Source organism: Botrytis sinoallii (assembly GCF_014898435.1).
Source record: "Botrytis sinoallii strain Bc 23 chromosome Unknown BSIN_009, whole genome shotgun sequence".
Lineage (NCBI taxonomy): Eukaryota > Fungi > Ascomycota > Leotiomycetes > Helotiales > Sclerotiniaceae > Botrytis > Botrytis sinoallii.
The window spans coordinates 282,618-297,493 of NW_024066036.1; the positions used below are offsets into that span (position 1 = coordinate 282,618).

At 40.5% G+C, this 14,876-nt stretch overlaps 5 protein-coding genes across 5 annotated transcripts; 2 read left to right on the forward strand and 3 right to left on the reverse strand.

The window, feature by feature from the left end:
- Nucleotides 1-475: 475 nt before the first annotated feature.
- EAF02_005701 (uncharacterized protein) lies at nt 476-801 on the forward strand (the record flags this gene model as incomplete). The annotated part of the gene is made up of 2 exons (XM_038901749.1): nt 476-643; nt 688-801. The coding sequence occupies 2 exons, from the start codon at nt 476-478 to the stop codon at nt 799-801; spliced, it is 282 nt and encodes a 93-aa protein (XP_038757966.1).
- Nucleotides 802-2,856: 2,055 nt separating this feature from the next.
- On the reverse strand, nt 2,857-3,609 carry EAF02_005702 (uncharacterized protein; the record flags this gene model as incomplete). The annotated part of the gene is made up of 2 exons (XM_038901750.1): nt 2,857-3,284; nt 3,324-3,609. 2 exons carry the CDS (start codon nt 3,607-3,609, stop codon nt 2,857-2,859), a joined length of 714 nt encoding a protein of 237 aa, XP_038757967.1.
- Nucleotides 3,610-3,707: 98 nt separating this feature from the next.
- On the reverse strand, nt 3,708-4,142 carry EAF02_005703 (uncharacterized protein; the record flags this gene model as incomplete). Its single annotated transcript, XM_038901751.1, has 2 exons — nt 3,708-3,785; nt 3,846-4,142. 2 exons carry the CDS (start codon nt 4,140-4,142, stop codon nt 3,708-3,710), a joined length of 375 nt encoding a protein of 124 aa, XP_038757968.1.
- A 3,733-nt stretch (nt 4,143-7,875) lies between these two features.
- On the forward strand, nt 7,876-8,950 carry EAF02_005704 (uncharacterized protein; the record flags this gene model as incomplete). Its single annotated transcript, XM_038901752.1, has 5 exons — nt 7,876-7,937; nt 7,993-8,103; nt 8,162-8,408; nt 8,473-8,606; nt 8,665-8,950. The coding sequence occupies 5 exons, from the start codon at nt 7,876-7,878 to the stop codon at nt 8,948-8,950; spliced, it is 840 nt and encodes a 279-aa protein (XP_038757969.1).
- A 1,196-nt stretch (nt 8,951-10,146) lies between these two features.
- EAF02_005705 (uncharacterized protein) lies at nt 10,147-14,021 on the reverse strand (the record flags this gene model as incomplete). The annotated part of the gene is made up of 2 exons (XM_038901753.1): nt 10,147-13,630; nt 13,855-14,021. 2 exons carry the CDS (start codon nt 14,019-14,021, stop codon nt 10,147-10,149), a joined length of 3,651 nt encoding a protein of 1,216 aa, XP_038757970.1.
- Nucleotides 14,022-14,876: the final 855 nt, after the last annotated feature.

A 14,876-nucleotide genomic window follows, 5' to 3' on the forward strand; every position in this document is an offset into this window, starting at 1 on the left:
GTTTTCTACCCTTTTCTCCTTAGTACCGAATCAAGTGGATGATCCTTTTCTCGGAATTACCTAACAATTATTTGGAACCCCCACCAAAATTCTTCACCCCACTCAAAAATCCACGTGACTAAAATTATTCTCGTCAAAATCTTCACTACAACCACCAAAAAAACATCACAACAACCTCAAACCTTGTGGAAAAGAGCAAAAAGAATGCCATTGGCGGTGCTGGGAATCGAACCCAGATTGAAGCGGGCAATTATGAGTCTGTAATGACTCGACTTCGTGAAGACCCTGAGAGGAGAAACCACAACACCACGTGCTACCATTACACCACACCACCTTTATATTTGATGGAGGAAGAGTCCGCTGTTTTGAACTATCAACAAAAACTCAAACAGGCCCACCAGTGTGAGTTGAGAGCTAGACGCGGTCGTGGGGTCCCACATAAGTATGAGTAACTAAGTCAGGATAGAGAATGATTATGGGAATCCAGTATGAACATCTTGTCACTCCCCGCGTTCTCCGGAAACTCAGTAAAGGTTTCAACCCAGCTTCCCCTTTCAACAAACTCGTTTCACAAGGCACAGTATTCAGGCCAGAGAGCATAGACTTCAGTTTACCAGCCTTACAAGGCGCAGGATTTGTGCTTGTTAGTAACAATGGAACGCCATTTCTCTCCTTCACCACCTTTAGTACACTCAAACGCTCCTCAAACTCATCATATTTTCGCTTCCTGGTATGGGATATTCCAGTCTGCCTACTAGCCGTGAACTCATCCTCGAGCCATTGATCAGCTCGAATAGATAACTGCTGCTCAGATTTGCCAGTAGCCCTTGCTTCTGCAATGATATGCGTTTTCAAACCGTTTAAAGTTGCAAATGAGAAACCACCTTTAGGACACGATGGGTACGGGCATCGATAATTCTTTCCACTAGGAGTGAGCTTATGTATACGCCACCTGGAAAACCGTATATCTCCATTATGGAACCCAGGAACTTGGTGCTTGTTCTGTCCAGCCTTGATAATGATCCCCAAAGCTTTTCCTTTTATACGACACTTGTCGATTTATCCTGCTCACATAGGCCGCATAGGTAGCCTTTGGATTTAGGGTCCTTTTTCGTAGCCGTTCCAAGTGTTGGCCTTGGTGATCTTGAGTATAGCACTTCATGCGAATTTTTCAATCCAAAATAATTTTTGAATTTATATTCACTTTCAAATCATTCTAATCATTCAAATTATTCAAATCTCTTAAATCTCTTAAATCTCTTAAATCTCTTAAATCTCTTAAATCTCTTAAATCTCTTAAATCTCTTAAATCTCTTAAATCTCTTAAATCTCTTAAATCTCTTAAATCTCTTAAATCTCTTAAATCTCTTAAATCTCTTAAATCTCTTAAATCTCTTAAATCTCTTAAATCTCTTAAATCTCTTAAATCTCTTAAATCTCTTAAATCTCTTAGTGTGTGAATAAGGGTATTCACTTCAAAGGAATGACTTCAATACAATGGCTACTGTATCAAAGGTATTAGGCGAATGCGAAAGAGACTAGCTCTTTCAGTAGTGCCTATATAAGGCCTATTATTTTCCCACTTAGCTAGCTCTTTAGATAGAATACAATACAGACATTTTGGGGCCTACTAATAGTGGGAACCACGTCTCCCGTATCTTTCTCGAACCAACACTTAAATCTCTTAAATCTCTTAAATCATTCAACTTTTTTAAATTATTCAAATCATTTAAATCATTCAAATCTTTTAAATTATTCAAATCATTTAAATTACTCAAACTACTTAAATCACTCAAAAAAATTAAATTACTCAAATCATTCAAATCACTCAAATTCTATCGTAGGTCATGAGCTAGTATAAGAGTATTTAGTATAAATAGAATATAAGAGGGAATAGACCTAATATTAGTGAGAGGGGTAAAATCCCTTTCAAAACCTATTGTATGAACTACATACAATAGTGGGCGCTATACCCCAGTATTTGTTTTCACCTCCCCCATTATTTCATTCCCATTGTGTATTTCAAAAGTTATCCGCTAGCGCCCTTATGGCCTAGCCGTCTTATATAGTCATGGACTGAAGCGGGACGTTAAATTAAATCAATCAATCAATCAACCTAATATTAGTCTATTATGGGAAGCTGGCTCGTATTAACAACTAAATAGTTATGGAACACGTGATTTTCATGAAAATGTATATGATATTCTTATTTTCTTTTTCTATATTCGAGGGGGGAAAGGCCTTATTTTATGCTTTTTCCTACCAATCTAGCTTTCCATTTTCATTTATCTCTTATAAATCTTTTCCTAATCCAGCCATTCCTTCAAATAAAGCTCCTTTTCATATTCTTTATTAATAATCGTTTTCGGAAACTAATAATAATTGTTTTCGGAAGCTAAATATAGTCGTTTTCGTATGGTTGCTTTCGGAAGCTTATAAGCGATGATCACGTTGTTTGATCATGTGATTCGATACTAGTATAGAACTTTATTCTATATATATTCAAAAAGATATATTATTATATTATTTTATAATAAAAACAACAAATTCATATAAAGTACTATATTTCAGTTTTCCTCTATTAGCCTCTCCAAGAAAGCTCTAACGTATAGCTCATAAGTCAGACTGTCTGTTACAACGTTGTTACTGTCCCTTTTTTCATTCACTTGAATCTCAGAAGTAAGCACGTTATCCTGAACATCATTCTCAATGCCTCCAACGCGAGAGCCAACTTCGGCCTCATCACTGAATTCTACCCCCAGATCATCACTCAAATCAACATTGTCTTTATCATCCTCGGGTGCATCCTCATCAATATCCTCAGCGGCCAACACCTTTGCCCCGGCTACAACTTCTTCAAAAAGTTTCGCCATAATAGTAAGGGCTTCGACTCTGGCCTCGTATTCTTGTATTGAGTGGAGTTCCTCGAATTCCTCCCTCATGTGTATCCTGAGAGCATATCTGGCCCGTAGTCTTGCGTATTGAGTGGAGTTTCTCGAATTCCTCCCTCATGTGTGCCCTGAGAGCATATCTCGCCCGTAATCTTGCGCATTTTGATGCACGTTTCCCCTCAGCTGACGTGGTTGCTTGCGCGTATCTTTCGTCTTGATGAACAAAGGCGTTGATAAACTTTTTCTCGTCCTCTGGAGAGAGGTTGTAGCAGACTCGATGTAATCCGGCCTGAACTATCGACTCTACACACTCTTCCTCTTCATCCAAAGCAATTGCTACCACATCAAGATCAACCATTGCATCGTCGTAGTAGTTCTCAAAAGCAAAGGCACCTGGGGTGTGTCCTAAGAATGCTCTTGCCTTGTTTCAACCTTTAATTCTGTCGACCCTCACACTAGCTCCTTTTCTCCAAGCATAGAATGTTGTTGTTTCGGTGTATCCTGCAGCCAATGCTCTACTCTTAAAGAACGCAGAAACATCTTTAGTCGATAGAGGGCGACCATCTAAGTTGTAGCCTTTACCACCTAGCTTTCCTGCTAAAAAAACGGGACTATCGAGATGAGCTGCTTTGATGCTCAACTTTCTAGGCGCAGAAGTCGATGACGTTAACAGATCGTCAATGATATCAATCTCATCAAGTATGCCTCGTTGAAACATAATTGCGATCAATCTAAGCGCAGGCGAAAATATAATGTTTTCCACTGATTTTGGATGTCTACTATATTGTTTCAATTTATTCGGGTTGGCTTCTCTTCCTAGAGTGGCATCAGTGGTCCTGTTCTTCTTGAAGAACATGAAATTGATAGCGCAATCGAATCGTCAAATATGATTGCCTGCACCCAAGTACAACATGTTAGCAAGAGTAAGTTGATGGAATGGTAGATGAAATATACCTTGGCCATCAAAAGCCGAGTAATCTCAATATCCCTCCATCTAAGAAACTTCCCTGGCCTATCTAATAATTGTGCCAAGGAGCATGGTCTAACCCCATTGAGACAGCCTGGAATCCATGCTAATTCATGCTGCTGTGAGAACCGAGGGGACGATGCGTGAATCAATTCCCAATCCAATAACTGACGCAATTCGAATTTCCCGGAGTAAGAATTGCCATTTTTCTGTCCTGGTGGAGGAATCCCACCCCAAAGAGATCGTGCTGCTAGATGAATTCCTTTAGTAATTTCCATCTTCATTTTTGGAACCGAGCAAATATTATCAGGCCGACGCTTCATAACCGCAAATTTCAACAAGGTTGCAAGTCGATATGTCGCAGATCTGATGGAAGGTCGTGAATCGTTCAGTCTTCTTGACATAGCCTTTTCCATCCATCTACCAATCATGAATATGAAGTCTTTGATGAGTGTGTCTTGTGGTTCATTGAACAAATGTGAATCGTGAGCACCTTTCATAAACTCACCAAAGTTATCCCCTGGAAGCTGTCGATTGTTCGTTGATATCAGACCACCATTGCAATTCGAAATTCCTTGAGATGGGCGTCTTCTGCACGGATTGTACCCGGAGCTCCTTAAAGCAAAGTATAATCAGTTTCGTTATTCGATTTCCTCCAACTTTTTGAAAAAGAAACCCTAATTCCTATTCGATGATCTTCTGCGCTTTCAACAATAGTATCAAGTTTGTCGAATAATGCTTGCTCGTCTTCCGTAATACCTTTCATTTCATATACACCATTGTCATTGAGCCATATAGCGTCAATCTATTGAGCTATAGATCTTCGAATGGGAGCTCAAGATTGAGGAGGAGGAATTGGAGGGAGTGTGAACTGCATCCTGACACTGACTGGAGATGTCCGTCTCCAAACAGAATATAACAAAACTGTAGAAAGAGTTGTAAAGGTGTAAAGGTGTAGAGAGGGAGGTGAGGTGGAATATCTCTGAATGTGGGGTATTATACATCAAATGGAAGGAGCAGGCTGCAGGTACCTATCTAAGCTAAGGTAGGTGCGGGGAAGTTATGCCCCCTCTGATACCCTACATCTGGTGCCCCACAGAATTCTATATGCTATCCTTACATGAATCGATGTTCGGAATGTCGTCTGGTTTTACCTTACAGAGAAAAAGTTCTAAGACTAAAATAGAATCTATATTTCAATATTTCTTTTCTAATTATTCTTAATGTCTAGAAATAAAACAATATATACTGAAGATTAATAGATAAACTATTAGAACTTTATTCTTCTTTGAGGGGAAAAATTTTGAAGATTTTAATTATAAATAAATATTATTTTTGCATAATAAAATAGTGTTTTTTTTTAATATTCTTAATGATTTAAAAATATGTTAAAAATTTAGTATTGATTAAAATAATATTAAAATTTATAAAGTATTATATTTACAGCAAGTATCAACTGCTATTATTAGTCGAAATACGTTTTTATATCAAAACTTACTATTTATATTGTGGTTTGATCGCAAGCTCATATTCAAACAGCATATCGAAACGCGAGCAGCCAAAGGCCGGAAATTGGCTCATCACATCCAAGGGCTAGCCCGAATCACAAACGGACCCCCAGCAGCATCCTTACAGAAAGCAATAATCACTTGCTTATACCCAGCCCTATTCTATAGGGCAAAGATATAGTACATAGGACAAACAAAAACCATTAGATAGTATCGAGATGGGATATTAATAGTAGTGAGCATTTGATTAGGAAAAAACAATTCTAACTATTAACAAGATCCTACAAATAGCGATCAGAGGAGTCCTTTCAGTCTGGCGAACGATCCCGAATATAATGATAATGAGGGACAATGCTCTCCTACCAGCAGAAGTAGTATTAGAATAAATAAAATGGAGAGTAGCCTTCTGTGTCCAAACTATTGATCCAAAATACTCTCTTTATTATCGAGAGATAAGAGCCACCTACTTTTCCGGCAGCAGGGAAGGCCAATTGCAGTTAGCCAGAATAAAGGTCCAGGTGATCAGCTAGTGTTTTCCCCGAATCAAGGAGACGACTTTAGTAGGGTCCTATTATATATTAGGGTGTCGAATGGATCCCATTAGAAGCCTTACGAAAGAGGTAGCGACAAAGCAGTTTCAGGAATGGTGGAATAAGTGTATATACGAATCAGATCACTATATTCTCTGATGGATCGGAACAGATCGATAAGGATGGTAGGCGAGTAGGATATGGATATGTTGTATATAGAGGACAGATGATAGTATGCAAAGGAAACAATGGATTGCATCACAATTCTCATATATTCGATGCGGAAGCGATCGGGGTATACCGAGGCCTTCAAGCAGCAATCAGAAATATCACCAGTATAAAACAAATAGAAATCTGTATATATATCGATAGCCATATCAGTGATATAGAGAATAAAAGGCACAGCCTCTATCACATCGCAATAGGCTTTCCTCAAACATCACAAACTGATGCAAACGCACTCGATCCAGATCAAATAATCATTAGGCTATATAGGAATCAAAGGGAATGAGTGTATAGATACACTCACTAATAAAGGGATAAGAAAATCAGTCTCAGGGCATACAAATCGACCTACAACAAGCGATATCCGCTCTATAGCAAAAACTACTATGGAATCAGCAGCATAAACATAATAAATCAAATAGAAATCAATGCTCTCCAAATAATATCAGAAATAGAATCCAAGAAGTACAAACAAATGCCCTAATGAATTAGAACTCTTACAAGCTACTCTCCATTACATACTAGCAATCCACTCAGTATACAGCGATTTCGAAAGCTATCATCAACAATTTAAACACAAGGAAGTAACGATTTATTGCTTATATAACATATACAAATCCTTTGAGCATATTATGCATTATTACAAAGTCCTTACAACCTACAAAACCTAGCCCCCAGATATCAGGCCCAAATACCCATTCTGTAACCAGGCAGCTCAAAACGACTACTAAAACAGCTAATACATATACCAGCCAAGTTCACTGAATTTATTGTTATAACAGACTTCTATAGGAGCATATGCCCTAGAACACTACCAGAAGAATAGGAAAAGGAAATGGAAATGAATCGATCAATCCGGATGAACACAAATACAGAATAGAAAACAACCAATATAGTAAGGCTATAAAGAACAAAATCAATATATACAATATACTACATTACACTAGAATACATACAAAAGCTACCCTTACAGGATAAAACAGCTTTCAATCAAAACATTATATAAAAGATTGGAAAATACACACAGAGGCATTCAGAGGATCGGAGATAAAAGTGTAAACCACACTAACTATCGTTTGAAAGGCTATTGAGGGTATTGAGATCTCATTTTTAGGAGAGGGGGATTATATAAATTAGAGATTATCCCGCAGTTAGCCCAACCGTAATGCCCCCTGGGAGGTTCGCCTATACGGCCCGGTTGAAAATTACTAATAATAATAATAATAATAATAATAATAATAATACTATTTATATTTATAATTTCTCCATAATAAATTATATAATATAAGTATTTTCTTATATTAATTGATTTATTTCTATAAGAAATTCAATAAAAATAAGATCGATATTTTTAAATATTTTATTAATTGAATTATACAGATAAAAAAGATATAATATTTTGAAAATAATTAGATTTACTAGTAAAATAAGTGAAAATCAAGCAACTTTTTTAATAATTTGATTCAAATCTTATAAATTTCTATAATATAAATTTTTGATTTTTGAATGGTGGTCAATTCCCGCCTGTTTTTTCGCTTATATAGAGAGGGGGTGGAGGGTTACATTTTCCATATCTTACTTCCCTGGCTACTCATGTACTACGCCGCGAATGAGTTCAGCCTAACATGATCTTATCTAATAATTGGTTTTACTCATATTAGAGGTCCCCCCATCAGAAGCTTTGTAGCAGTCCCATTTCTTCTTTTTCCTTCAGCTACCTTAAGCTTGTTGAGTATTTGTACGCCGATACAAAGATGTCCGCGAAAGAAGAGCAACGGGACTATATCTTCAAAAGGGATTACAGATCTTCCATGCGGTGAGATTTCCTCTTGGGCGCCGCACGAGTTGATGAAGCTAATAGATACCTGTAGCTTGAATTACAACCACTTTTTGATCAAAGAAGTCTGTGGATACCTCGTGCACCCAAGTATCCCGACAAATCAGACAAAATTGCGAATCGCAGATGTGGGTACAGGTACTGGGTAAGTAAGCAAGCTGTGCACCACTTGAGCTATGTCTACTAACGAAATTGGCATCAAGGATTTGGGCCTGTGACTTAGCCAGCAAGCTACCCGAGACTGTACGCATCGACGGATTTGATATTCCTGATGCCCAGTACCCCGCACCGGGATTCCGACCAAAGAATGTACACCTGTATGTTCACGATGGATTTGAAGAGTATCCAGCCGAGTTTCTGGGGCAGTACGACATTGTCAACGCTCGGTTTTGGCAGTGTATAGTCAACGATCCTGATGCGAAGCCGTTGCTGAAAAAGCTGCTATCCCTAGTCAATAAGTCGAAATTATTGTAGAATATACGTCAAGTCATATCTAACATGTATATCTGTAGAGCCTGGCGGCTATCTACAATGGCTGGAGCCTCTGCCTCTATCAGCAAACGTCGTCGTGACACACGAAGGTGCAGAAACTATAGCATCAGAGCGACTTGCGAACACTTTCCATAAACCCAGCCAGACAGCAGTATGGTGAGAAATTCCCCGGATTAGTGGATGAATGCGATTCCTAGATGCTAATTTGAATCAGTTGGGTTGAGGGTCTCAAATCTCTTTTCGAAACAGAAGGCCTCACAGACGTGTCCCGTACTGATTATCCTTTTCCTAATTATCTTCGTCCTCTTTGGTCACAGAGCTCCATGGCAACCACTGCAGATGTCATGGCAAAGATCGATAGTTACAACACAAAAGGTTCCGGTATCGGGATGAAATTTGTTGAGGACTTGGAGAGAGAAAGTGCAAATGGAGTTGCTGTGGACACACCGTTCCAGTGTGTCGTTGACGCAAAGCTTCGGAACGATTTTATATTTACATGAGACTAGCGGATAAGTATTGGTTCTTGATCGTGGATATATACCAGTCTATTTGATAGATATACCATAATGATAGAACGTACAAGTTTCAAAAATTTGTAGACTCATCAATGTAGTGATATATGTACGTTCGCTAAATCGCCCTTTTAATAACATAGCTTTTCGGAGCTAATGAGGTCGCATTCGGTTCGGCCTATCTTGACAACAAATATGGATATCACATACCCACACCAATGGGGAAAGATCAGGTCTTCTAGTCTTTCATATTCATACATCATATACTAGATTACAATACTGTACAAATACAAACAAAAGTCATCTCATCTCGTATATTCATCTTATTCATATCATTTCGTCTCTTCTCATCTCATCTCTAGATATCTCATATCAACCTGTCCTACTAACCCTCCTCGCATCCTCACATCTCCCTCTCCCCCATCCCAACCCAATGTCCATGATTATATATATTAAGCAGATTCTCAGCTTAAGAAGTAGTATTCACAACCTTCTCCATGTTCGCCCATCCTCTCTCCCCTTTCCGATATCCGAGTACCATCCATTTCTTGCTCCATCCCAATGGATCTAATCCACACTTCTCTTCAAAGGTACATTCCCTCCACACTCCCTTAAATGCATCAAACCACAATAATGTTTCCACGCCCGCAACTCCTCTTTCAATAAAAGGTACAAAAAAATATCCCATCCCTTTCAATATGCATTGCTTAAAAATATCCGCCAGCATCACGAGAAAAACTAAAACCACAACTTTGCTCAGATCCTATCCATCCATCAGTCCACCCATTTATAATATCTCCTTTCAATCGATTTTCCGAACCTAAAGATCCACCGGGCAAATAACCCTCCTCGAATGGCAAACAAGAGAACACGAAATCATAATATGATCCATCATAGCCTACAATTCTTCCCACAAAACAATTGTGATTTCGCAACGAGTTGCGCCCAGACTTCGATTACTTGCTTCATACCTCATCAAGTCTTAAGCTAAAAGCAGTCGTCCTTCGGGATCAAAATATAGTGCTTGCTAATTCTTCGTGATGGATCACGTTCCAATTTCCAAATTAACCTCACAATAACTTTTGGATGGCCATCAGGAAAAATAGCACATGTCAAGAACACATCGCCATAGAGTTTCGTTTCCCACCATCCAAGATTATAGAATCACCACACATGACAGAATATCAGCCTTCCATCGATATTTTCTTAGCAGTATCCGTGCTTTCAACACTTGCATTTGTACCTCTTCGACCATGGCTACCCACTGCTGCCAGCTTCATCTTTGGTTTCTTTCTCATCATTGTGAGGCCTTCGTCACTATCTGAATCATCCATGTCCGCGTTCATACTGTTATCACCATCACCGTTGTATCCCTCTTCATCTGTGTCTGCATAAGGATGATTCAAGGCGGGATGGATAACAACATGATCGTCAGAAATTGTAGAAGCTTTAGGTTCAGATGATTCTTTGGAGATTACAGGTGGCGTGACTGTTTCAGAAGTATCGTAGATGGTTTGTGAAGGACAGCTACCAGGATCTTGAAGCATATCGCCTTCTGGATCAGCAGAGACGGATGATGAGCCTGATACTAAAGCAGGCAATGAAGGAACCGATGGGAAGAATTGTTCATTCGAACCAAGAGCTATTGATGAAACAGGTGAGTTAACATCGGACGGGAAATTCATGTCACCAGGTGATATGATACTTGTCGAGGTAACCGAGCTATATGACCGAGCACGTCTGGCAGCTTCCTCTTGTTTTTGAGCAAAGATCTCATCGTCAGGTGATGGCGGACAATTTTTCAATGGTGCAGTTTCCAACTTGAGTTTCGAGCTATGAAATTCAAGGCGTTTTGCATTTGCATTTGCATTTGCATCCGCTTCCATCTTCCTTCTTCGATCTAGTTGTTCTTGAGCTCTTTGAAATGATTCAGGGGTACTCGAACCACCATATGTTCGTGGGGCAGGCGTTTTCCCTTCCGGGGTTCGATTAGCTGTGGCAGGTCTATCGTCAAGGATTGATGCGGCATATTGGGTACTCATAACATTAGGCGTTGATGCTGACGAAACCGACTGATGTTTGTCGAAAATGTGCGGGTGGAAAAACAAGGGTGAGGGTATTGGCCTGTCGAAATAAGCGTCAATCGGACTATTCTCGGAGGAATATGTTGGACGGGGGTGTTTAAAAAGTCCAGGGGCAACAGCAGTACTCATTCCAACGATGGCGGATGCATGTTTGTCTTCGGCTTTGAAAAGACTCCTGTCGGCAGATCTAGCCCTCGATGATGCACTTTCATCAATCTCCGTCAAGGATTCTCGACCTCTAGGATTCCATAAATGCCCACCAAATATCTGTCCCATATGATCTGTGAAAGGACCTGGCGTTCTTGGACATTCTTCTGTAGTGGGGCTTCCGGAAAATGCGTGATTTACAGATCTCGAATATGAATGGCCTCTATGAACGACCGTCGCAATCGACGGCGTCCCCGAGATAGTGCGTTCCGGTGGACCTGGTCTCGCATCAAAATTTGATGATGCCAAAGAGGATCCAGAACGTTTGGGAGTGTTTCCTACCAGGGAAGAAAGGGAAAAGTCCTGTTGGAATGGATCGCATTGCAGCGAGTCAGGGCTAGCCGTTTGACTTTGGGCCAAGGGGTGTTCGGTTGATTCTTTATGATGATCATTGTGAGAATCGCCAAACGATGAGAAGTATTCATCTCCACGAAGACTAGCTCGACGAACTATCTCGCGCAAAATAGGAGTATATGGCGGAGCATGGGTGTGGTTTTCGGTACCTGAACTTGTGTTTGTAGCATTGCTTGTAGCTCTCTTACGGGACCCTTCACCCTTATCATTTCTCATCACACTTGTGACCTTGCCTATAGTCTTTTTAAAAGTCGATCGAGCTCGCTCCAGAAATGTAATAGGTACAACAGCCCGTTCCAATTCGCTTTTGTCGACTTCGATCCTACGTCCTGCGGTCTTGCGTGATGGATCTGTATCGTCAAGCCATCCAATGATGTTCTCGATGCCTTTGATCGTCCATGGATGTCGTTTGACTTCTCGAAGTTTGATCCGCTCGGCAGGGTCTTTGATTAACATTCTTCTGAGCAAATCGTATAACTCATCATCGATTTCCTCATAAGACAAGTCATCCTCACTCCTATATGGCCCATCCCATGGTCCCATCCTTCTGCTAAAGTGTGAGGTTGGATTCCCTGGATCGACAGCCTTCAATCGTTTTCTGGGTATATAGACGTCCTCCTTTGCGATAGCCTTGAACAATTGGTATTCATCCTCGGCCATGAATGGAATGCGAGCATATACTAGGCAGTATAGAGTGATTCCCAAAGACCAAACATCAATTTGTTCAGTAATCCTTGGCTGTTCAATTTCTAGATCTGTGTAGCATAATTCGGGAGCGAAAAAGGCAGGTGTCCCAACAGTCTTAGCCAACTCTAGATCGTCATCAAAGTCGGTTGCGTCAGCCTCGGAAATGTTCTCTTCTGTCTCTCCTTCTCTGATAGGTCGACCGAAATATGAAACACCAAAATCAGATATCTTGACGCGATGATCCTTTGTCCATAATAGATTAGCAGGCTTGATGTCTCGGTGAACGATACCTTCGTAGTGTAAATACTCCAGTCCTAAGACAGTGTCTCTGAAGGCCGACCTAGCTTGATCCAAAGTAAAGCATGGGACATAAGAGAAATCGTCTTCGAAAGCATCATGTTGTGTCATGTCATCAACCGAAGACATGTGAGAAATAATACTATCCGCCATGCTAGGAGATCTTCCTCGATACATTGGATCCTCCGCGTAAGACCCGTACATTGTGCCTTCTAAAGCCATGGCTGAAGCTTGTGGAATGTATGAGCCGGGGGCATCCTCTTCATTATCGCTATCTAAAGGCCCTATCTCAAAGTCAACATCGCCACCTCCGGGTAGAGGAGTGGGAGCACGCGAACTTCTTGCAGTTGGTGCTCTAGATGTTGCTCGAGAACTTTTCATAGATCCAGGGGCCGACCGAACTAGAGACGTATGGGACAAGGATACAAAGGAGTCTTTTGTGGCGGCTCGCGATAGGGGTGGTAACTCGGAACGTTCTTCTTCTTTTTCGTCATCATCCCCATGTTCCAAACTCCAAAATTCTCCATTTCCTTGATACTGTAGAAGTTTTGCCCTCTTCATCTCTTTCCTTTCTCGTCGACGTTTAAGTGTCTCGAAGTATGCCTTGTCATTTCCCTGATCATCCTCTCCCCTAATTTCTCTTTCAATTCTACGCCGTTCGTATAAGGATATCTTGCGAACTCCCTTCCGACGCCACACTATTTCTCCTAATTCGACATGTTCAAGAACCATGTATATTTTTTTCAACTCCGGATCATCAATAACTTCCAATAAGCCGACGACATTGGGGTGACGAATTTTCTTGAGAATGGCAATCTCTCTCTTCGTTTTGTCTTCGGGAGAGACCGTAACTCTCCCAAGTCTTCTTTTCTTTGAAAATCTTTGTATGATTTTGATGGCGACATAATCTTGAGTTTCAAGGCTCCGGGCCAATTTAACTTTTCCATGTACACCTCTCCCAATTTCATCGATGATCTCATATTGATTTATGAGTTTTCTTCCGGTAATGAAATCTTGTTCGACTTGTGCTTTGTGAGTTCTAATTTTGAGAAATAACAAGTTAGTCAATGTTTCAAGACGTAGTGAGTCAGTAGACCGTCGAGGTAGCGGGGCTTGGTAGATTGATGGGTTGTGTTGACAACCCCTCGAGACATGTGAAGGTGATAGAAGGTGTAAATACCCAACGATAAGCTCCGCAGATTGAGGTATTGAAGATCCTTTGAGGAAAGTGAATTGCGCAAGGGGAGGGAGGAATTGACTTACTCTTTTACTTTGTGCATCTGCAAAGGGTGTAAATAAGGACTCGAATGAGGAGTTCCGTGGTCGGACAGAGGTACGGGTTGACGATGGAAGTGGGAAGGACTAAATAGACCTGGACTCGAACATGGAGTACTTCCCGCAGAGGTTCTTGGAACTGTGGTTGAATCCATTGTAGTGTGATTGTGGTTGTGATACTGGTGGTTGTGAAAGTACGTCGGGTGCAGACATCTTTGGTGGTCAAATTTCTGGCAATCTTTGCCCCAGGAGAATCAAATCGGAGTAAAAGATTATGAGCGAGCCATCATATACTATTGCAAGTGAGGTGGGAAGGTCGTGAAAGGGTGTTTGATTGTTTCTTCGTTGTTGGGAGGCAGTGAGATGGTGAGGGGAGGCAGTGATGAGGTCAATGTATTCGGTCTTTCTTGGTTGTTGTAGTAGTAATGGTAATGGGTCGTTTCGTCTTCGGCTGGGGTCAATGGTCGTCTGTCTCTTTTTAGTTTGATTATTTTAGCTTTAGCTTTGGTCGTTTAATCAGTTAATCAGAAGAAGAAGAAAAAGGGTGGTAAGGGTGTTGCTGCAACTTGGTGAGGTAAAGTTTAATAAAGTAGTGTGAGATGAATTAATGATGAATTGATGGATGGATGGTGCCCTCCCCTGGTGGAGAAAAGAATCCAAGTCATTGATGGATTAGATTGTCCGTGCTCTCTCTCTTACCGTACCGTACCGTACCGTATAGTCCTTTTCTAAAAAATTATGACTTCGGATCAGAATCACCAGATGTAGAATATTGAGCCAAGCGTCCTTTTCTTTCCTATCCTCTGTTGTGGTGTTGAATCCCGGTTGGAGTGAAGTCGTGGAGTGGATGAAAAATTGGAGTGAAGTCAGAAGAGGAAAAATCAGTAGAATAATGAACAACAACAATAAAATCCATGGCAACAATAATAAAATATATTGAACGATAGCGGTAAATACCTACCTAGATTGGTTAATTGGATTAAATGTACCCCAATAGTACTAGAATGACA